At 46.3% G+C, this 23,605-nt stretch overlaps 1 protein-coding gene across 3 annotated transcripts in view; it reads right to left on the bottom strand.

Annotated features, from left to right (window-relative positions):
- The window catches only part of LOC147119998 (disintegrin and metalloproteinase domain-containing protein 23-like), a 576,022-nt gene that overhangs the window by 498,522 nt on the left and 53,895 nt on the right, over positions 1-23,605 (bottom strand). For all 3 annotated transcript variants that reach the window (XM_085985478.1, XM_085985479.1, XM_085985480.1), the window contains exons 4-5: positions 14,597-14,660; positions 2,483-2,565 (exon numbers count right to left, since the gene is read on the bottom strand). In XM_085985478.1, coding sequence (XP_085841604.1) covers positions 2,483-2,565; positions 14,597-14,660 — 147 coding nt within the window. The remainder of the gene's footprint in view (positions 1-2,482; positions 2,566-14,596; positions 14,661-23,605) is intronic.

Below are 23,605 nucleotides of genomic sequence, written 5' to 3'. Positions count from 1 at the left end.
ATTGGGTTGGATGGGTTACAGAGGGAATGCAGAGTGTGAGCTGGGATGGGGATGGATGGGTTAGAGGGAATGCAGAGTGTGAGCTGGGATTGGGGATGGATGGGTTACAGAGGGAATGCAGAGTGTGAGCTGGGATGGGGATGGATGGCTTACAGAGGGAATGCAGAGTGTGAGCTGGGATTGGGGTTAGATGGGTTACAGAAGGAATGCAGAGTGTGAGCTGGGATGGGGATGGATGCGTTACAGAGGGAATGCAGAGTGTGAGCTGGGATGGGGATGGATGGATTATAGAGGGACTGGAGAGTGTGAGCTGGGATGGGGATGGATGGGTTATTGAGGGAATGCAGAGTGTGAGCTGGGATTGGGGATGGATGGGTTATAGAGGGACTGGAGAGTGTGAGCTGGGATTGGGGATGGATGGGTTATAGAGGGACTGGAGAGTGTGAGCTGGGATGGGGATGGATGGGTTATTGAAGGAATGCAGAGTGTGAGCTGGGATGGGGATGGATGGGTTACACAGGGAATGCAGAGTGTGAGCTAGGATGGGGATGGATTGGTTATTGAGGGAATGCAGAGCGTGAGCTGGGATGGGGATGGATTGGTTATTGAGGGAATGCAGAGTGTGAGCTGGGATGGGGATGGATGGGTTATAGAGGGAATGCAAAATGTGAGCTGGGATGGGGATGGATGGGTTATAGAGGGAATGGAGTGAGAGCTGGGATGGGGAATGGATGGGTTACAGAGGGAATGGAGTGTGAGAGCTGGGATGGGGATGGATGGGTTATAGAGGGAATGCAGAGTGTGAGCTGGGATGGGGAATGGATGGGTTACAGAGGGAATGCAGAGTGTGAGCTGGGATGGGGATGGATGGGTTATAGAGGGAATGCAGAGTGTGAGCTGGGATGGGGAATGGATGGGTTACAGAGGGAATGCAGAGTGTGAGAGCTGGGATGGGGATGGATGGGTTATAGAGGGAATGGAGTGAGAGCTGGGATGGGGATGGATGGGTTATAGAGGGAATGCAGAGTGTGAGCTGGGATGGGGATGGATGGGTTATAGAGGGAATGGAGTGTGAGAGCTGTGATGGGGAATGGATGGGTTACAGAGGGCGAGCGAGGGCGGATGGTGAGGTTTAAAGATACTAAAGAGGCTGATAATGCTGTGAGGACCACTTCAACAGCTGTAAGATCCGGGATACGAATCACAAAACCAAGCTCTGAGTAAAGAGACGTACACAGTGTAAGTGGAGGCAGGGGGAAACTAGATTAGAAGATGCGAAATTAATGTCCAAAAATGCCAAGGGATTAAAAGAGAGAGGGAGTGGAAGTTAACGTATAAAATGACGACTTTCTGTCTCAGTGGTGTGAGTCCACGACTGCAGCAGACCGAGTGCGAGATCTACAAATGTATATGACTAAACCTTGGGCTCTCTAATCTGACACGATTGTTATGGCCAGCTGGAAGTCCAGGAGTGTCAGACGAGCCGGTCCACTCCCTGGGACTGGGTCAAAGTGGAAACACATTTCTCCCGGCACTTAACTTTAGGGAAGGTGACGCTAGGACAAGTGCCATTTGTGGTATTTGGCCCCACAGTTACCTTCCCTTTTAAACATTTAGGCGTATTGTGTTATTTTTTAAGGTTTACTTTCCAGTTTGTTCCCGGGGGGGGGGCGGTGTGCTGACTCACGCTGGGGTGCGGTTCCCCGGGTGTTCCTGATCTTCACTGAAGAGGCAATTCTTTACCTGTGAGCCAAGACAGTGCGTAGCGACCGGCTATTCGACGGTGATGGGTGCCACAGCCAAGCCCAATCGTGACCTCCATCAACATCCCTCTGTGCACACTTTCAACAGAGATCGCTAATGGGTGGCAATCAGGAGCAGGGCCCCAGGCTATTTTTCCCTTCTCTAACCCTGGTGCATTGAAACCAACTGCTCTCCAATTGCAGCCCCAATTAATTCATCGTACACCAGGAACTGAAATTGGTCCTCCTGGCCCATCTTGCTCAGTGCTGTGCAGGAAGGTGCCTTTATCCAATAGGTCACTAAGGGAACTAAACTCCCTCAGTATCTATTATAATGCTGCACTTCCAAAGTGGTCCAGCTACGAGTTTGTAAACTGTCCCTTTGGATTTACACTTGCTTTTGGCAGGGGGGGCAGTGGGGGAGGGGTTGGGGAAGGGGGCCATATATAGCACAGCGAGCAGCAGAGTTAAACTTGCACTATACGCATTAATCCCCTAAGCACCCATGTCAAACCTGTGGGACATCTCCATTTCCCCACACCCTCCAACCCTCCTGCGGCTTCTATGAGCTGGACTGCCAACTGCGTGCCAGGTTAGAGGCAGCATTCTGTCCAAATCCACCAGCAACTAGGTTTATCCTCCCCGCCCATTTCACCATGTATGGGAAGAAGACGCTCATTCCCACTGGTCTGTGTTGGATTTGAACTCCGGTCCTGGGCGGAGCCCCCGATCATACTTACTGAAGCCCATCGCAGGTGGACAGAGCAACTTTGGAGTTGTCGTTCCCCCGTATCTGGCCATGATAGTAACAGTGTTCTCCACCCTGAGGGAAAAGCAAACGGAAAGGAATATAATTGAAACGTGGATATAGATCAAAGACCACTCAGGTGCCATTAGCCTGGGCACCAGTAATCTAGATTTTAAATTGCCCCGAAGCCGCCTTTCTTCTTGGAGGCACTTTTAACCTAACTCGGTGGGTGGGAATCCCACAGGATGGGGTGGATCGCCGGTTTTACACCCAGTTCCCCACCTCGATATTACTGTCCGTTAACTTCAACAGAGAGTGACATCGGACCGGGTGTAAAACAAGCGCCGCATCCGATCGCGCCAGCATCCTGACAGGTGGGTGTGGTTAAAATTGCCCCAAGCAACACTTAGTGAGTATTCATGTCCTTGGGACCGTAGAGTCCTGTCTCCTTTCTTGGCTACAGTGTGTTCTGGGAGAGGTGTGAGGCATGACGATGATCTGCCCCCAGGTTTCACTGTTGCTGTAACCCTTTCCTCGGCACTGTCATTGTAGCAAGACTATGTAAAATGCACATGGACACTGACCCCTAAATGACTCAATGTAAACGGGACAGATTGAAGTCTTCGTTCAGTTCCCACTCTGGTCCATGCTGAGCTAAGGCTGTGGCTTCTCCATACAAAGCGGGAGGGGAAATCAGATCAGACGGTTGGAGCAGGACAACACCTAGTGCCCCCCTCGTGGTTGTGTGCATCCCTGCTCAGTCTCAATCATTTGGAGCGAGACTCATTCATTTGGCCTTTTCACGTATTTCATTCCTAAACAAAACACCATAGGGTTTAAATGGGTTTAACGAACTCTCACGCTTATTTCTAATCATAAATCTCATTCCTAACATACGCCTAATCTTGACAGCTATGTATCTGGGATTAAGCCACTCCACAACCGTCCCTGCAAAAAGATCTGAAGACCAGGCAGAAAAAAGACTCGCATTTATATTGCGCCTTTACCACCTCAGGACATCCCAGCCAATTAAGTATATTTTTGAAGTGCAGTCACTGTTGTAATATAGAAAAGCACAGCCAAATTGCGCACAGCAAGCTCCCACAGCAATGTGATAATGACCGGATAATCTGCTTTACTAATGTTGGTTGAGAAATAAATATTGGCCAGGACGCTGTGGAGAAATCCCCTGCTCTTCTTCAAAATAGTGCCGTGGAACGGTTCACATCTACCAGAGAGGGCAGACGGGGCCTCGGTTTAATGCCTCATCTGAAAGATGGCATCTCTGACAGTGCAGAACACCATCAGTACTGCGCTGGAGTGTCAGCCTGGATTATGTGCTCAAGTCTCTGGCGCGGGACTATGAACCCACAACCTCTGACTCAGAGGCAAGAGTGCTACCCACTGAGCCACGGCTGACTGTTGCACCCTAACCTCTGCCATCGGCTGAGATCAGCTGGCTCAGCAGAGGTCGGAGGTCGAGCCTGCAACCTTCTGCTCTGTATGGCTTTAGTATCACACCTCATGGCACCTTCAACCACTGGGTTATTAGGAGAGTTTTTAAAAAGATCTTCTTTGGCTGTTACACTCGTACTTCACTAGCAGACAGGCTAACATATATTATAAACAGCAACAACAACTTGCATTTATATGGCACCTTTAACGTAGTACGTCGGCCAAAGCACTGCACAGAAGCGTTATCAGACAACATTTGACACTGAGTCACATAAGGAAATATTAGGACAGGTGACCAAAAGCTTGGTCAAAGATGTAGATTTTAAGGAGCATCTTAAAGGGGGAGAGGTAGAGAGGTTTAGGGAGAGAATTCCAGAGCTTAGGGCCTAGGCAGTTGAAGGCACAGTCACCAAAGGTTGAGCGATTAAAATCAGGGATGCTCAAGAGGGCAGAATTAGAGGAGCACAGATATCTCAGGGGGTTGTGGGGTTGAAGGAGGTTACGGAAATAGGGAGGGGTGAAATAAAATAGGCTTGGTGGTGCATGGCCACGACAGTAAACCAGTCTCTTCATGATACACCGTCAAAAGGATTATAAATGATAAATGACAAATAAAATGATTATAATGTAAACAGTTCTGCTGCAGTGTTTCAAATTATGAAAAAATTGGACAGGTTGGATAGAAGCAAACAGCTTCCAGTAGTTGAAGGATCAAGAACGAGGAGCCATAGGGCTGGATATTAACTCGGAGCCAGAGAGGGGCAGGGGAAGGGGTGGATAGAGGTTGGAAAGCCCAGAAGAATGGGTTTCCCTCAGGTTCTGCCGAATTTAACGGTGGGACCCGACTAACTTTTTTTTCTCGTTTTCCGGCCGCAGCCAGCCGGTTTGAGAGGCTGGCTGTTGGGTGGGTAGGCTTTTGGCACAAGACCGCAGCCATGGAGCGGAGAGGTGGGGGGTCGGAGATCGGAGACCTTGGGTGGGGAGAGGTCAGGGGCCTCGTGAGGGGGTAGGGGTAGTTCGAAGACCAGGGGGTGTGGGGGTTTTGAGATTGGAGGCCTCGGGAATGAGTTTGGAGGCCTCAGGGGGAGGTCGGAGGCCCCGTGGTGGAGATTGGAAGGGTTGAGGGGGGGTGGTGTCTGATCGCGGGGGGGTTTACGAGGCAGGGATGCTGGATCCAGCAGGTAAGTGGAAAGGCACTTAATTGCTGGATCCAGCAGCTTTCACCTCCCTTTAGCTGGGGGTTTTCCTGAGGACAGGGACATATGTCTAGCCGAGTTAAATCAATATGAGGCACGCAGCCTCATTATATTTAAATTGCCAACCTGCCTCCTGGGAGCGGGTTGGTTGCCCGCTCCCCGTCCCGCCTCCGTTAAAACTGGAAGTGGGCGGGTTGGAGTGGAGTTCAGTTTTTTAACACTTTAACCTCCCACCCGACCCAAACCACCCGTTTTTGGGGGTTAAAATTCTCGCCCTAGATACAGGATTAAATGTAAGAGATTTAGAACGGAAGACAGGAGAAACTTCTTCACAGAGAGTTGTGAGGAACTCACTTCCAGAGTTAGTGGTTGCGGCAGAAAAATTCAAGATGATATGGGATAGATAAAAGGGGGCTGGATAATCTTTATCCCTTTAATATCAGATTTGTGAAAGCTAGAGACAGTAATATGTCTAACAATTAATTTATAATGGTTTCAAAACACTTATCGTAAGACTACATACAGAGCAGTACACGCAGTCCTACATCTAGAAACTCACGTGCAAAGAACTTCCCGGGAATCGTGAACAATGCCTGTCCAGGCCGTTCATGGTACCTCTCCTTGAAGGTAGTTCCTAACTGGTGTTTTCTTTGTGACCCTCATTTATACTGTTTTACCAAACAAACATCCTCATCATTAGCGAGCACGTTGTCTAATTGTTGCTGAGTTTTAATGTTATCTTCCTGTTCCAGCATTATCTCAACAACCTTTGCTGTTCCTGAACTGTGGCTTTAGTTCAGGAGATTCATTGTGATCAAAGGATAGGATCTGCCAGCACACACTTTAAACCAATTCTGATTGGCTCGTGTTGCTAACGTACATTAACTGCCCTGTCTTTGTTCCGTCCTGAAAACAATGGAAAAACATCTCTATATTCTTACAAAGGGGTTGAAATTGATTTGGGAAAAGGGCGGGTAAATATGATTGGGGCTATTTGCTCGTGTGATGGGTAAATGCCGACACAAACTGTTTGGGCCAAATGGCCTATTTCTGTGTTGTACCTTCTGTGTGTTTTTATGTACAGTGCAAACATAATGGCATTTAATCCAATCGTGGGGCTTAGACTGCTTTTGTGTACTGTCAATGTGACATTACAGATGAAATGATACGGATAGCCTGCGTATCAGACAGGGACATCAGCTGCAACTCCATCCCGTGAATGCTGCTATTTGACCGAGTTGAGCTTCCGACCCCAAATCCTCTCCATCACCAGGACCGCCTACTTCCACCTCCGTAACATCACCCGCCTCCGCCCCTGCCCCAGCTCATCTGCTGCTGAAATTCTCATCCATGCCTTTGTTACCTCCAGACTCGACTATTCCAACACTCTCCTGGCCCGCCTCCCATCTCGCACCCTCCGTAAACTTGAGGTCATCCAAAGCTCAGCTGTCCCTATCCTAACTCGCACCAAGTCCCGTTCACCCATCCATCTAGTGCTTGCTGACCAGTCCGGCAACACCTCAGTTTTAAAACTCTTATCCTTGTTTTTAAATCCCTCCATGGCCTCCCCCCCTCCCTATCTCTGTGACCCTCCTCCAGCCCTACAATCACCCAAGATCCCCACGCTCCTCTAATTCTGGCCACTTACACATCCCTGATTTCCTTCGCTCCACCACTGATACCATGCCTTCAGCTGCCTAGGCATCTAAGCTCACAAATTCTCTCTCTAAACTTCTCCACCTTTTACTCCTCCATTAAGACGCTCCTTAAAACCTACCTCTTTGACTAAGCTTTTGGTCACCTGTCCTAATATCTCCTTATGTGGTTCGGTGTCAAATTTTGTTTGATAATCGCTCCTGTGAAGCGCCTTGGGACGTTGTACTACAAGTTGTTGTAGTTGCTAAATGTCAACTGCAGAACCAGGATTTATTGGACCATCCATCAGACCTGAGGTGCCAGACTGGCCTTGACGCTTAGCCTCCAGCTGTCAACTCCGGAAACTGAGGTCCAAATTCAAAGAGTTTGTTTGCAAATTAGCTTTGGTGGGTGGGGGGAGCGGGGAGGGCTTGTGTGTACTTTTAATTCAACAAAAATTCCAAATCCCAGGATGTCATCTGTTTTTCCATGAACACCACTGGCTTTCCATATATAAATTTCAATTGTGTGTCGGAGCAAAAAAATCCATTTTAAATGCACAGCAGGCCGACAGGCTAAATCGCACAGTTTGAAATGTTTCTGTACCATGTGATTCTCACTGCAGTGCCACTGTACCATCTGGCTCACAATACATGGATATCAGCATATCACAGAGAAGGAGCAGTTGGTCTATATGTTAGACACAGAGCATTCTCTGTACGCATTAGAGAAGGAGCATTTGAAAGAAGGACTTGCATTTATATCGCGCCTTTCACCACCTCAGGATGCCCCAAAGCGCTTTGCAGCCAATTTACAATAGGTTTTGAAGTGTAGTCACTGCTGTAATGTAGGAAACATGGCAGTCAATTTTGCGCACAGCAAGATCCCACAATCAGCAATGTGTTAATGACCAGATCACCTGTTTTAGTGATGTTGGTTGAGGGATAAATGTTGGCCAGGACACCGGGGAGAACTCCCCTGGCTCTTCTTTGAAATAGTGCCGTGGGATCTTATACATTCACCTGAGAGGGTATAGGGCCACAGTTTAACGTCTCATCCGAAAGCCAGCACCTCTGACAGTGCAACACTCCCCTCAGTACTTGCACCGGGAGCTTCAGCGTAGATTATGTCTCTGGAGCTGGAATTGAACCCACAACCTTCTGACTCGAGAGAGGAGAGTGCTACCCACTGAGCCACGGCTGACACCAGTTCTTAGTGGGCACGGGCCCATGCTACAAAACTGCCTCTAGCTGAGCAGTCCCCATGCAATGCAACCACAGGAAGACTGGCATAGGAACTGGAAGCATGTCATACTGGTGTAGGGTCCTCATGGGAATATCCAGCTAAGGCACCTTGTTGGGGCAGAGCAGAGGGAACTCATCCAGTCATGCTGTACATGCCCTGTGAGTACTTGACAATGGCACTGGGAGTCTGCACTGGAAAACATTCCATTTCCCAGCCCGAACATTCCCTGAAGAGCACAAAGCTCAGCAAATGTTTCTTTAATGCATGAAATAATTTTTAAAATAATTCCCTAAAACACAGCACTTGCAACAGCACAGCAATCAGATTTTGAACTGAGCATTCTGAGAACACTCACTGTTAATGTTAGATGGCATAATTAAAGTGAGAAAGTGCTTTGCTGTTCAGAGGCTAACTGAATAATCTGCATTTAAGATAATAAAAACAGAAAATGCTGGAGGTACTCAGCAGGTCAGGCAGCATCTGTGAAGAGAGAAGCAGGGTTAACCTTTCGTCATCGACCTGAAACGTTAACTCTGTTTCTCTCTTCACAGATGTTGCCTGACCTGCTGAGTATCTCCAGCATTTTCTGTTTTTATTTCAGATTTCCAGCATCTGCAGTATTTTCTTTTTGTATTTAAGATAATTGTTCGACTTAAAGTCGTTCTTCTTTAACAATTGATTTTATCGACCCCACCCTCCCCAATATTATCTAGAGCTACATTCTGGAATCAAGTCTCCAAACAGCTTGGCTATCACCTCATGCAGTTCCTCTCCCACCACAGTAACCTATATTTGGATTGTGAAAGCAGGATTTGCATGTAAAATGTATCCCATTGCTGAAAATTGCCATGGTAAGCACTAAATTAATTCCATCAGCCTTGGGGCACATTTATACCTTACAGCTACTTGAATATTCACCAAAAAAAATGACGCAAACTAAAATAATTGATCAATACGTCAGGAGGTGCACGAACAGTCAGACACCAAGGTGAAGGATGTCATTGCTGGGGAAAGGAATACTTTGTGCCCCCCGTGTCAACATCAAACTCTGGCACAGTAGCAGCCACAGCAAGGGTTAACTGCAGAGAATAGCTTCGCCCGTCTTCCGGATGAGACGATAAATCGAGGCGCCGGGACCTCCGTTTAATGTCTCATCCGAAAGATGGCACCTCCGACAGTGCAGCACTCCCTCAGCACTGAAGTGTCAGCCCGGGTTATGTGCTCGAAACAGTTAACGTCTGTTAAAATGGCAGGATGAGAAACTTTTGTTAAAAGGAGAGACTCGAGAGTGAGGAGAGAGGTTAGGGACAATTTCTTTGCGCAGAGAATTGCTAGATATGGAATATTTAGTCACAGGGAGTAGTTGAGGCTGAGGCCATTCCATCTCTTACAGGAAGAATGGATAGATATTCGAAGCAGAGGAAGATAAAGAGCTATGGGGAGAAAGCGGGGCAGTGGGCTCAGTTTTCAGATTGCTTTAGCAAAGAGCTAGGGCAGACATAATGGGCTGAAAGGTCTCCATCTGTCCTGTAAACTTCCATGGTTCTATGACTGGCACAGTGGTCAGAGCAGTGGCATTAATGGTTTTGTTACTAGTACTGCAATTTGCAAAATCAAGGCAAAAAACTCACCACAAGGAGAGCAAAGGGTTAAAGAGATGACAGTAGCACTGCGCCTCTCCGTGACTGAGCCGGTCACCCTGACCTTTCTAACCCAGGTCTGCACTAACGCACACCCATCAAGTCCCCAGAGGGAGCGGGATTGTGAAGTGGTTAATTTCTCCCTTCGCCCAGGTAATTAATCACTTACTATGATGGGCCGCAGCGTGAAATCAACCTGCTCTGATCTCAGCAAACTGTTTTGAAGATTGCCAGCGTTGGCAGAATTTTTATTTTGTGTTTGCTCGTTTTGTTTTTTTTTACGCACAATCAGCGCTGTCTCCCGCACGAGGTGCTCGCACATTAGGATTAAGCTACGGCCTGGTAGCTCGAGTCCTTGTAGGTTTCGTCTCAGCTGTTGCCATCGCTGGACTTTCGAAACAAGTATCTGCTAATGTTCTTTAGAAGCATATTCATGACCCCGCTGCCTGTAATGCACGGCGGCAACTGAAGGGGTTCAATGCTTGTGTTACTGCCAGGCTGGACTATTCCAACGCTCTCTTGGCCAGCCTTCTACCTTCCACCCTCCGTAAACTTCAGCTCATCCAGAACTCGGCTGCCCGTGTCCTAACTCGCACCAAGTCCCGTTCGCCCATCACCCCACCTCCCGTGCTCACTGACCTACGCTGGCTCCCGGTCCAGCAACGCCTCAATTTCAAAATTCACATTCTCATGTTCAAGTCCCTCCAGGGCCTCACCCCTCCCTATCCCTGTAACCTCCTCCAGCCCTGCAACCCTCAGAGATCTCTGCGTTCCTCTCACACATCTCCAATTTCCTTGGCCCCACCTTTGACCAAGTATTGTCACCTGTCCCAATGCCTTCTTTTGTGGCAAATTTTGTCTGAGTTACGCTCCTGTGAAGCGCCTTGGGGCATCTAATTACGTTAAAGGCGCTGTATAATTACTGTCGAACCTGCGGCACACTCCCACCTCTGCACGCTTTCATGCCATGATTAAAGCACTGAAAATAAAAGATCTGTCTCGCTGATGCCGAGAGGGGAAGGGAGGCAAAAAAACCTCCGTCAGCTGCCGTAGCTAATGGCGTGGCAATAGGCTGACTGTCCTCTCCGAGCCTGGCGGTGTCACAGGTCAGCTCACTGCGGTCTGCGTTAACGCCCAGCCCTGATTTAAGCTCTTTGCTGAATTAGCAATCTGCAATTCCCCAACCACTGCACTTGCACGCGTGCCAGGACGGTTTTATAATCTCACTATTGGTTTCATTACAAGGCCAGTCCAAACTGGGTACTTTGGGGGATTGTAGTAGCAGTTTAATGTACCAAAAAAAAATCAATATATTAAAAAAATTAAAACTTGCTGGCAAGGAATGATTTAATACTGAGCAAAACAATTACCGCACTGCCAAGAAACGCCTAGTGTCATAAGCTTCCACTGCTGATTGCTTTTACAGTACATTTTCTTAACATCTTACATTGTTGGTTAACCCTTCATTTACATTTCTGCACCAAAAGTCAGATAAAAACCGTATTACAAAAATACACGCCTTGAAAGTACATGGTGCAATATGAATGATTAATGGACTCATAAAATGTCTCTGTCAGTCATTTAAACAGTGGTATTGGGGATCATTTTAACCCCCCCCCCCCCCACCATGCAGGGCGGCAGAGGGTCCCCCCCTTGACCTATCCCCCACGACCTCTCTCCTCTCCACCGCCATCCCCACCCCACTGACCACCGATCTTCCCCATTGCCAGGGATCATCGCTAGCGGTCCCCGGCTGCTGCCTTTCACCGCAGGTTTTCCCGCCCGGCAGCTGGTCAGCTACCAGGAGGGAAACTGAGTTTAAAAAAAAATTCTAATGTGGTCCTGCCGTTAAATCGGCGTTCCCGGCATTTCTGGGTTTCCCGGCCACGAACAGGCGCCCCCCTCAATCCCGCCCCGTAAATATTGGGGCCATTAACTCTGATGTGTATAGGCTCATTGTGTAGTGTAACTTCAAGCGCGCTGTGAATATAAACTGCTTTTGTTTGTCTGCATTGACTGATTATTAAGCACACATAGATATTAAGAACTGGTTTGAAGATGTGATCATTTTTCATGAAGATGCGATCATTTTTTACCAGCTACCCAGCTCAAACCATCTACCTCCAATGCCATGTGTTATTCACTGAGTCAGCTACTGATCTCTTCTTTGTGCTCCTCTCTGTCAATTTTTTCTCATTACGGTGAGGAATGTTAGCGCTGGGGGAAATGGAACACATTCCATTTCGGCCGCCCCCGTCAGGATCAAACAGCTCTTAAAGGGCCGCAGCGCTAACTTTAAATTAGCCTCTTTTTTTTTGGAGATGAGGGGTGGGGGCGGCCAACAATGAAAGGTGGCCATAAGCACGTGTTCCCCCACCCACCCGTCCCCAACCACCCCCCCCCCACCCTCCTTTGATGAAGCCACCTTGGATGTTCTCCTTGAAGTGTCAACGGTGTCTCAGTTCGTAATGCTCTCGCCTCCGAGTCAGAAGGTTGTGGGGTCAAATCCCACTCCAGGGGCACAAAAATCTAGGCCGACACTCCCAGTACAGTACTGAGAGAGTGCTGCACTGTCGGAGGTGCCGTCTTTCAGATGAGATGTTAAACCAAGGCCCCGTCTGTCCTCTCGGGTAGACGTAAAAGATCATGGCAATATTTCGAAGAAGAGCAGGGGAGTTATCCTGTGTGTCCATATTTATCTCTCAATCAACATAACAACAACAGATTATCTGGTCATTATCACAATGCTGTTTATGGGAGCTTGCTGTGCGCAAATTGGCTGCCACGTTTCCCACATTACAACAGTGACTACAGTTCAAAAAGTACTTCATTGGCTGTAAAGCGCTTTGAGACGTCCGGCGGTCATGAAAGGCGCATTAGAAATGCAAGTCTTTCTTTTTGAGGAGCTGCAGCAGAACGAGAGCTCATCATCTTAAAATTAGAGCAAAGCCATTCAGGAGGGAAACCATTTCCTCTGGTGGAAGAATCCAGAACAAGGGAGCATAACCTTAAAATTAGAGCCAGGCCATTCAGGGGTGATGTCAGGAAGCACTTCTTCACACAAAGGGTAGTGGAAATCTGGAACTCTCTCCCCCAAAAGGCAGGGAGGGGGGGTCGACTGAAAATTTCAAAACTGAGATTGATAGTTTTTTGTTGGGTAAGGATATTAAAGGATATGGAACTAAGGCGAGTAGATACAGTTAAGATACAGATCAGCCATGGTCTAAGTGAATGGCGGAACAGGCTCGAGGAGCTGAAAGGCCTCCTCCTGTTCCTATGTTCCTCAGATAAGGGGATCTCAACCTTTTTGCTTCTGAGGTCCCCCTCCCGTGTTATAAAAACACAACAGAACTATATATTCTGTAAAAAAAATTAGTTATACAATTAAATATATATATTTATTATTATTTTTGTTTTACTTACTTATTGTGACTAATTAGGAAGAGAAATTACAATCATAAATTAACCCCACCCCCTTTAATCGATAACTGGAAATTAGATGCAATTTTATTTTTCTACTACTGTCAAGTCAGAGACAAACTAACAGAGGATCTGACCTGAAGCAGGCCCTAAAGCCCAGCATTACCGGCACCCACCGCAGTGAGTGGGTGTAAAGAGGAAGCTCTCCTTTGGTGACTCTATTGTTACTGCTGGTTACTTATTGCTCACTGGCTGCTGCTCCTTACTGAATGAACTGAGGAAATCCTGCATCTTTCTGATGCCGCTGGTAATAACCTCAATGTTAACCCAGTTCTGGTGTATTTCTCTCTGCACCGGATTGCCCTGCCCCGCCATGTCTGATGCACAACGACGTCTCCCCATCTGTAATAGCTGGTCTGATTGGCTTCGCATCGCCCGCTCAAAGCGCCAAATAAACCGAACAACCAGATTGGCCACATCGAACCCAGAAGTGAGAGTTAGACAAACATTATTGGTCAGGAGGGCAGCGGATTGAGACGATGGATGAAACAAGAGTTTCAAGTGATTAAACATGAGGGATTGGTTAACTAGAATCATACCGCACAGAAGGAGGCCATTCGGCCCATTGTGCCTGTGCCGGCTCTTTGAAAGAGCTCTCCAATTTCTCCCACTCTCCTGCTCTTTCCCCATAGCCCTGCAGTTTTTCCCCCTTTCAAGTATTTAAATCACATATAAAAAGGAGAATATGATAAAAGTATAGCATTTATAAACACCTTCCACTTTTCATCTTTCTTCACCATACGAACATTTTCAGAAATTTCCAACCAACACCATGGCCCTAAAATAAATACATCGAGGGTCTCACCCAGCTCCTGTTACCTAAAATGCACTGTCCGTTTAAAAAGTAAAATAGAGAGCGGAGAGAAAACTCACTTCACAAAAGTAGACCAAAAAAAAAATGGCTCATACAACTAAAAGTATCAGGCCTCTGAGTAAATTATCCAACTGCGGATGGAAGATTATTTCTGGAGCAACGGGTTCAACCCCAACCGGTTTTCCCACTGCGGACAAATCACATGGCACCCATCAGAAACACGAGGTCACTCTCGCCATTGCCGTGAGCTGTCGGCTCTGTTTCCCCACTCCTTCACCGTAGTTCTCGGTCTCCTTCTGCAAGTGTACAAGGAAGCAGCTCTGTCCACCTTTTTGTCGACTGACAAGAGGTTACATCTGGATTGATTGGTTTCATTGAGGAAGCAATGAGAAATATGTTTGGTTCAACTTGGGTTAGCGCTATTTTGGCAGAGCCCCTGAAACCTTCTCACGGCCCCCAGTTGAGAACCCCTGCCTCAGATTTGTCCATGGACTGCCCCTGGGCACAGATGTTAGCTTCCAGCTGTAGAGAAGGGATCGCACCCCAAACTGATGTAGATGTCACATTACAGTTTCTGTAATTCAGATCTTTTTCTCCATGCGCCCTACCTACCCTAAAAAAAAATTAAAATCAGGGCTTACCTTTGATAAGAATGTCTTTTGTTTCTCGTAATGTATTTCTTTGTACTCGGAGGACAGCAGGTTACTGTGGGGGCGAAAAGAAAGAACCCAAAGTAGTTAGCACAGGAATCAGAGAGCGAGTCAAACCCTCAACCACCTGCCTCACCACTGCTGATCGAAGTTTGGGTTTCTAATTACGTTAAAACATCCCACAATTGAGCCTGACTTTATTACAATGGGCAAGGTAGTTTGGAAGTTAAAAATACAAGTGTAAATGTTAATTTTAAATTGATGTAGGGATAAGAAAGAACTTTCATTTATATAGCGTCTTTCACAACCTCAGGACGTCCCAAAGCATTTTACAGACAATTGAATACTTTTTGACATGTAGTCACTGTTGTAATCATAGAATGATACAGCACAGAAGGAGGCCATTCAGCCCATCGTACCTGTGCCAACACTTTGGTACAGCCAACCAATTAGTCCCAAACTCCTCTGCTCTTTCCCCACAGCCTTGTAATTTTTTTCCTTTCAAGTATTTAACCAATTCTCCTTTGAAAATTACTATTGAATCTGCTGCCAACTCCTTTTCAGGCAGTGCCTTCCATGTCACAACAACTCGCTGTGGAAAGAAATGTTTCCTCATGTCACCTCTAGGTCTTTTGCTAATCACCTTAAATCTGTGTCCTCTGGTTATCAACCCTTCTGCCACTGGAAACAGTTTACATAGAAACATAGAAGATAGGAGCAGGAGTAGGCCATTCGGCCCTTCGAGCCTGCTCCGCCATTCAATGAGATCATGGCTGATCATCCAAATTCAGTACCCTGTCCCTGCCTTCTCCCCATATCCCTTGATCCCTTTAGCCTTAAGAAATATATCCAACTCTTTTTTGAATATATTTAATGAACTGGCCTCCACCGCCCTCTGTGGCAGAGAATTCCACAGATTCACCACACTCTGGGTGAAGAAATTCCTCCTCATTTCAGTCCTAAATGGCTTACCCCTTATCCTTAGACTATGACCCCAGGTTCTGGACTCCCCGGCCATCATAAACATCCTTCCTGCATCTAGTCTGTCCAGGCCTGACAGAATTTTATAAGTTTCGATGAGATCCCCTCTCAATCTTCTAAACTCCAGTGAGTATAAGCCCAATCGACACAATCTCTCCTCATACGTCATTCCTGCCATCCCAGGTATCAGCCTGGTGAATCTTCGCTGCACTCCCTCCATGGCAAGAACGTCCTTCCTCAGGTAAGGCGACCAAAACTGCACACAATACTCAAGGTGCGGTCTCACCAAGGCCCTGTACAACTGTAGCAAGACATCCTTGTTCCTATACTCGAACCCTCTTGCTACGAAGGCCAACATACCATTTGCCTTCTTAACCGCCTGCTGTACCTGCATGCTTACCTTCAGCGACTGGTGCACAAGGACACCCAGGTCTCTTTGCACTTCCCCTTCTCCCAATCTATTGCCATTCAAGTAATAATCTGCCTTCCTGTTTTTGCCACCAAAGTGGATAACCTCACATTTATCCACATTATAGCGCATTTGCCATGTTTCTGCCCAATCACCCAACCTGTCCAAATCGTACTGGAGTTTCACGACATCCTCCTCACAGCATACCCTCCCACCCAGCTTTGTGTCGTCTGCAAATTTGGAGATACTGCATCCAATTCCCTCGTCCAGATCATTAATATATATTGTGAACAGCTGGAGTCCTAGGACCGATCCTTGCGGTACCCCACTAGTCACTGCCTGCCACTCGGAAAACGACCCGTTTATTCCAACTCTTTGCATTCTGTCCGCCAACCAGTTCTCTATCCAAGTCAATACCTTGCCCCCAATCCCATGTGCCTTAATTTTGCACGCTAATCTCTTATGTGGGACCTTATCGAAAGCCTTCTGAAAGTCCAAATACACCACATCCACTGGTTCTCCCTTATCTATTTTACCAGTTACATCCTCAAAAAATTCCAGTAGATTAGTCAAGCATGATTTACCTTTTGTAAATCCATGTTGACTTTGTCCGATCCTGTCACTGCTTATCAAAACCATTCATGATGTTGGACAGCTCTAGCAAATCTCCTCTTAACCTTCTCTGCTCTAAGGAGAACAACCCCAGCTTCACCAGTCTCTCCACATAATTGAAGTCCCTCATCCCTGGAACCGTTCTAGCAAATCTCCTCTGCACCCTCTCTGAGGCCTTGACATCCTTCCTAAAGTGCGATGCCCAGAATTGAACACAATTCTCCAGCTGAGGCCTAACCAGTGCTTTATAAAAGTTTAGCATAACTTCTTTGCTGATGTACTCTATTCCTCTATTAATAAAGCCAAGGATCCCATGTGCTTTTTTTTTTTAAAAGCCTCCTCACCTTGTCCTGCCACCTTCAAAGATTTGTGTACATACACCCCCAGGTCTCTGTTCCTTCACCCCTTTAAAATTGTATTTAGTTTATACTGCCTCTCCTCATTCTTCCTACCAAAATGAATCACTTCACACTTCTCTGTTAAATTTCATTTGCCATGTGTCTGCCCATTTCACCAGGCCGTCTATGTCCTCCTGAAGTCTGTTACTATCCTCCTCATTGTTTACTACATTTCCGAGTTTCATAACATTTGCAAAGTTTGAAATGCTGCTCTGTATACCCAAGTCCAGAGTACTATCAAAAAGAGCAATGGCCCTAATATCAACCCCTTGGGAACACCACTCTATACCTCCCTCCTGTCTGAAAAACTAATGTAGGAAATGTGGCACCAATTTGCACACAGCAAGATCCCACAAACAGCAATGTCTGCTCTCTCAGGTGGACACGAAAGATTCCATGGCGCTATTTCAAAGAAGAGCAGGGGAGTTATCCCCAGCATCCTGGACAATATTTATCCCTCAATCAACAGATTATCTGGTCATCATCACACTGCTGTTTGTGGGACATTGCTGTGTGTAAATTGGCAGTGTCAGCCTAGATTGTGCACTCCAAAGTGCAACCTGAACCCATACCCTTCTGATCCAGATGCAAGAGTGCTACCCACTGAGCCATGGCTGGCACTGAACGCCAGCGCTGCCCTCATTTACACTGACCAACATGCCACCAATTCCCATTGGGTCCATTGCGGGTGGAGGGGGGGGGCGGTGCAATAGAAAGCAGTCCCGCATTTTCCACACCTATGCTGCCCATGTTTGGGACCGAGGACAAGCCGAGTCCCAAACACAGTTAGAGAAGTGCCAGGGAAGGGGTCTGTGCACCTGCTGCCTGCATCAGAAAAGTGCCTGAGGGTAGCACGAAAGAAAAGGGGGGTCCAAGTGTTATCATTTGTTTGCGCACACTGATCGGTCCTTTAGTTTCTTAAATAGGCAGGCACTGACTCAAGGCACCCACAAAAATGCCAGGGAGTTAAGACATTTATGAGACACAAATTGCAGCCTGTATTTCCTGGCCTCTTGATTATCGGCCAGAAACTTGCTGGGACACAGCACTGAACGAGGCACTGCCTGTGCAGCCCACTGACACATCTCCCATCTGTTATGAATCAACGGCGCAGGCCGAGATTAAATTCTTGTATTGTTCTTGTTTTCATTTCTGTACCAAACTTTGGGGGCATATCGATCCAAGTACCACAATCCACCAGAATGGGGACCCCGCCGTTAAGGTGAATTACACCTTGATGCTCAATGCATTATACACATCACAATGTTAACAATACCCTGCCTATTCTTTTCTTCAGGGTTCCCCTCTTTATCATGTAAGCATCTGAAGGTTGAAATCTTCCTCTTACTATATGCCGCTGACTGGAAACCCAAGGACCATGTCCGGTGTTGACAGTTCTGTATCGCTTATGCAATAGAATCGATCCACTTTTTATTTTAACATGAAATGGCCGTTGCTCATGGCCTTGGTAGCACTCTCGCCTTTGAGTCAGTAGGTTGTGGGTTCAAGCTCCACTCCTGACACGAGAGCACATAATCTAGTGCAGTACTGAGGGAGTGCTGCACTGTCGGAGGTGCCATCTTTCAGATGAGACGTTACACTGAGGCCCTATCTCCCTTTTCAGGTGGATGTAAAAGATCCCATAGCACTATTTCAAAGAAGAGCAGAGAAGTTCTCCCTGGTGTCCCAGCCAATATTTATCCCTCAAACAATTACACTGAAAAAACAGATCATCTGGTCATTATCACAATACAGTGCGCAAATTGGCTGCCGTGTTTCGTACATTACAACAGTGGCTACCCTTCAAAAAAGTACTTCATTGGCTGTAAAGTGCTTTGGGATGTTGCGAAAGGTGCTACATAAATGCACATTCTGTCTTCCTTACTGCCTCTTTCGATCAGAACGTAACTAACGTTCATCCAGCTTGTTTTTCAGCGCCCGGCACCAGATGCTTTTATCTGGGACTATTCCACAACTCTGTGGGAAGAAGAATGGGAAGTTCCTTAAGAGATAAAGGGGGAAGATTTCTGCTGTGCACCGAGTGCAAAATCCTCCAGGAACACATTCAGTTTTGCTACATCGAGCGCACAGAGAAAACAATCCCAAATATTGGCGATTTGAAAGTACATTCAATCAGCAGTCCCACAGAGATAGGCAGATTTTTTTGAAAAACAGGGTTATGGGGAGCGGGCAAGAAAGTAGAGTTGAGGCGAACATTACTGAATGGCGGAGCAGGCGCGAGGGGCCGAATGGCCTACTCCTGCTCCTATTTCTTATGTTCTTATGTACTACTTATGTTCTTATATGTGTGAAAAAACTCCTTGCATATATAACTGACCTACTGCCAGCTACGTCTCCAAGGTGCAACTATAAATAGCAGTGAAAGGAATATTATATTGAGCAGAACTTGTGCACATGTCCCTTGCTGTTAGTTCCAGTCACTCACACCCTCACTCTGTTAGCTCTGATTGCCCAACAGAGCATGAATCCAACCTGCACAATTCTATGCTTCAACAGCAGTGAGTGTGGCTGGTGAGGCTGACAATCAGGTGTCAACCGTGGCTCAGTGGGTAATGCTCTCGCCTCGGGGTCAGAAGGTTGCGGGTTCAAGTCCCACTCTGGATCTTGAGCATAAAATGTAGGTGGACATGCCAGTGTAGTAAAGGGAGTGCTGCATTGTCAGAGGTTCTGTCTTTCGGATGAGATGTTAAACTGAGGCCCTGTCTGCCCTCTCAGGTGGACGTAAAAGATCCTGTGGCATTATGTCGAAGAGGAACAGGGGAGTTCTCCCCAGTGTCCTGGCCAATATTTATCTTTCAACCAACATCACAAAAAACTGATTATCTGGTCATTATCACGTTGCTGTTTGTGGGAGCTTGCTGTGCGCAAAATACCTGCCGCATTTCCCTACATTACAACAGTGATCAATACTTCAAAAAAATACATCATTGGCTCTAAAGCGCTTGGGGAAGTCCTGAGGTTGTGAAAGGCACCTTTCTCGGTACGGCACTGAAACGTCAGACTGGATTTTGTCTTCACAGCTCTGGAGTGGGACTCGAACCCAGAGGCGTGATCGCTACCAACTGAGCCATGGCTGACACTGTGCAGATCCCCAACTGTGACAACTTGGAATGGCTCCATCAACATTTTCACACTTGAAAAGGATTCCTGTGCCATTGCAGAGTGCAGAGAAACAGGTGACACTGCTGGTAGCATCTGTGTCTCTTCAAGCACCATTGACTTCCCTCAGTACTGCCAGGTTTAATTTCAGTCACCACTAGCAATCTAAAAATAATCAGGCCAGTAGCAAAGGGACTTCTCTTAGGATCGCAGTGAGGATGTATTTTTGGACTTTTTATATTTTTATTTCATGAACTCTGAGATGAGGAATGAAAATAGAAGCTGGTAGAATTCAATTCTCCTGAGGGGTGGGATGTGAACGAAGGAGTCCTTTGGATCAGACAGCCATTCCGAAAATGGGGCATCTGGCACAAAAATGAGACGTGCATTTATGTAACACTTTATGGCCTCTCTCAAGAGCTTCACATCAAATTATTTTCACTTGCAGTGCTGTAACTATGTAGGCAAGTGCAGCAGCCCTTTGTGCACAGCAAGATCCCGCAAACAGCAATCATGATGGGTGACCTTTGTTGATTTGAGGGTGGCATGCTGGCCAGGACAACTCCCTCCCCTTCTTCAAATAATCCCGTGAGATCATCAACATCCCCGAATGGCAAAAAGGGACCTCAGTTTGATGTCTCAACCAAAGTACACCACTTCGAACAAAGCAACACCTCCTCAGTAATGCACTGAAGTGTCAGCCTGGATCAATGTGCTCATCAACAACTACTTCTACTACTATTTATGTACCTCCAAGGCACTCCACATAGAGGGAGGAAGAGCAAAAGCAGTAGATAAAAGGGATAAAAGGAACAGACACCGAGCCAAAGAAAAAAAACTTGCATTTCTATAGCACCTTTCACGTCCCCAAGCGCTTCACAGCCAATGAAGTACTTTTGAAGTGTAGTCACTGTTGTAATGTAGGAAATGCAACAGCCATTTTGCGCACAGCAAGCTCCCACAGACAGCAATGTGATAATGACCAGATAATCTGCTTTAGTGATGCTGGCTGAGGGATAAATATTGGCCAGGACACCAGGGAGAACTCCCCTGCACTTACACTAAAACAGACCATTCGGCCCAACCAGTCCATGCCGCCATTTATGCTCCACTCGAGCCTCCTCCCATCCTTCCTCACTAACTATTAGTATAACCCTCTATTCCCTTCTCCCTCATATGCTTGTCTAGCTTCCCCTTAAATGCATCTATACTATTCGCTTCAACCACTCTCTGTGGTAGCGAGTTCCACATTCTCACCACTCTCTGGGTAAAGAAGTTTCTTCTGAATTCCTTATTTGATTTCTCAGTGACTATCTTATATTGATGGCCTCTATTTTTGCTCTTTCCCACAAGTGGAAACATTCTCTCTGTATCCACTCTATCAAAACCTTTCATAATTTTAAAGACCTCTATTAGGTCACCCCTCAGCCTTCTCTTTTCAAGAGAAAAGAGACCCAGCCTGTTCATCCTTTCCTGATAGGTATAACCTCGCATTTCTAGTATCATCCTTGTAAATCGTTTTTGCACTCTCTCCAGTGCCTCTATATTCTTTTTATAATACGGCGACCAGAACTGCACACAGTACACCAATTGTGGTCTAACCAGGGTTCGTTACAAGTTTAGCATAATTTTTCTACTTTTCAATTCTATCCCTCTAAAAATAAACCAGTGTTTGGTTTGCTTTTTTTAAAAATGGTTTTATTGCCCTGCATCACAACTTTTAGTGATTTGTGTGTTTGTATTCCCAGATCCCTTTGCTCCTCTACCCCATTTAGATTTTTATTTTCCAAGTACGATGTAACCTACTTATTTTTGTTACCAAAATGTAATATCTCACACTTCTCTATTAATTGAAATTAATTTGCCAATTATATGCCCAACCTTCAAGTTTGTTAATGTCTGCTTGTAATTTATTGCAGCCCTCCTCAGTGTTGACTATCCCTCCCAATTTAGTGTCATCCATAAATTTAGAAATTATGTTTTTGATTCCAAAGACTAAATCGTTAATATAAATTGTGAACAACAGTGGTCCCAGCATTGATCCTTCTGGGACCCCACTTCCTGCCTTCTGCCGCTCTGCATAGCTACCCTTTACCCCTACTCTCTGTTTTCTGTTATTCAGCCAGCTAGCTACCCATTCTGCTAATAGTTCCCTGATTCCGCATGCTCTGACCTTATTCGTTAGTCTATTATGTGGTACCTTATCTAAGGTCTTTTGGAAATCAAGATATATTACTTCTACTGCATTACCCTTGTCTACACTCTCCGTTACCTCTTCAAAGAATTCAATGAGGTTGGTCAAGCAAGACTTTGCCTTTTGAAATCAATGTGGACTATCAGTAGTATATTTCTGTTTCTAGATGTTTTTCTAATTTTTCTTTAGTAGGGATTAGAACATAAGATCATAAAAAATAGGAGCAGGAGTCAGCCATTCGAGCCTACTCTGCCATTCAGTAAGATCATGGCTGATCTTCTACCTCATCTCCACTTTCCTACACTATCCCCATATCCCTCGAGTCCCTTAGCATCCAAAAATCTATCGATCCCTGTGTTGAATATACTCAACGACTGAGCATCCACAGCCCTCTGGAGTAGAGAATTCCAAAGATTCACAACACTTTGAGTGAAGAAATTTCTCCACATCTCAGTCCTAAATGGCCGACCCCTTATTCTGAGACTGTGACCCCTAGTTCTAGACTCCCTAGCTAGGGTAAACATCTTCCCAGCATCTACCTTGTCAAGCCCCTTAAGAATTTTATATGTTTAAATGAGATCACCTCTCATTCTTCTAAACTCTAGGGAATATAGGCCCAGTCTACTCAATCTCTCCTCATAGGTCAATCCTTTCATCCCAGGAATCAGTCTAGTGAACCTTTGTTACACTCCCTCTAAGGTAAGTATATTCTTCCTTAGGTAAGGAGACCAAAACTGTACACAGTACTCCAGGTGTGGTCTCACCAAGGCCCTATATAACAATTTGTATTTATATAGCGCCTTTAACATAGTAAAATGTCCCAAGGCACTGCACAGGAATATTTTAAGACAAAAAATTTGACACCAATCCACATAAGGAGAAATTAGGGCAGGTGACCAAAAGCTTGGTCAAAGAGGTAGGTTTTAAGGAGCGTCTTAAAGGAGGAAAGAGAGGTAGCGAGGCGGACAAGTTTAGGCAGGGAATTCCAGAGCTTAGGGCCTAGGCAACAGAAGGCATGGCCACCAAAGGTTGAGCGATTATAATCAGGGATACTCAAGGGGGCAGAATTAGAGGAGCGCAGATATCTCAGGGGGGGGGGGTTTGGGGCTGAAGGAGATTACAGAGTTAGAAGAGGCGAGGCCATGGAGGGATTTGAAAATAAGGATGTTTAACCGGGAGCCAATGTAGGTCAGCGAGCACGGGGTGATGGGCTAACGGGACTTGGTGCGAGTTAGGATGCGGGCAGCCGAGTTTTGGATGACCTCAAGTTTACATAGGGTGGAATG

This window comes from Somniosus microcephalus, chromosome 4 (genome assembly GCF_052327205.1).
Source record: "Somniosus microcephalus isolate GS21.2 chromosome 4, FLI_Smic_1.0, whole genome shotgun sequence".
Classification (NCBI taxonomy): Eukaryota; Metazoa; Chordata; class Chondrichthyes; order Squaliformes; family Somniosidae; genus Somniosus; species Somniosus microcephalus.
Note: the sequence above shows the minus strand (reverse complement) of the source record. Positions and strands in the feature narration are given on the sequence as shown.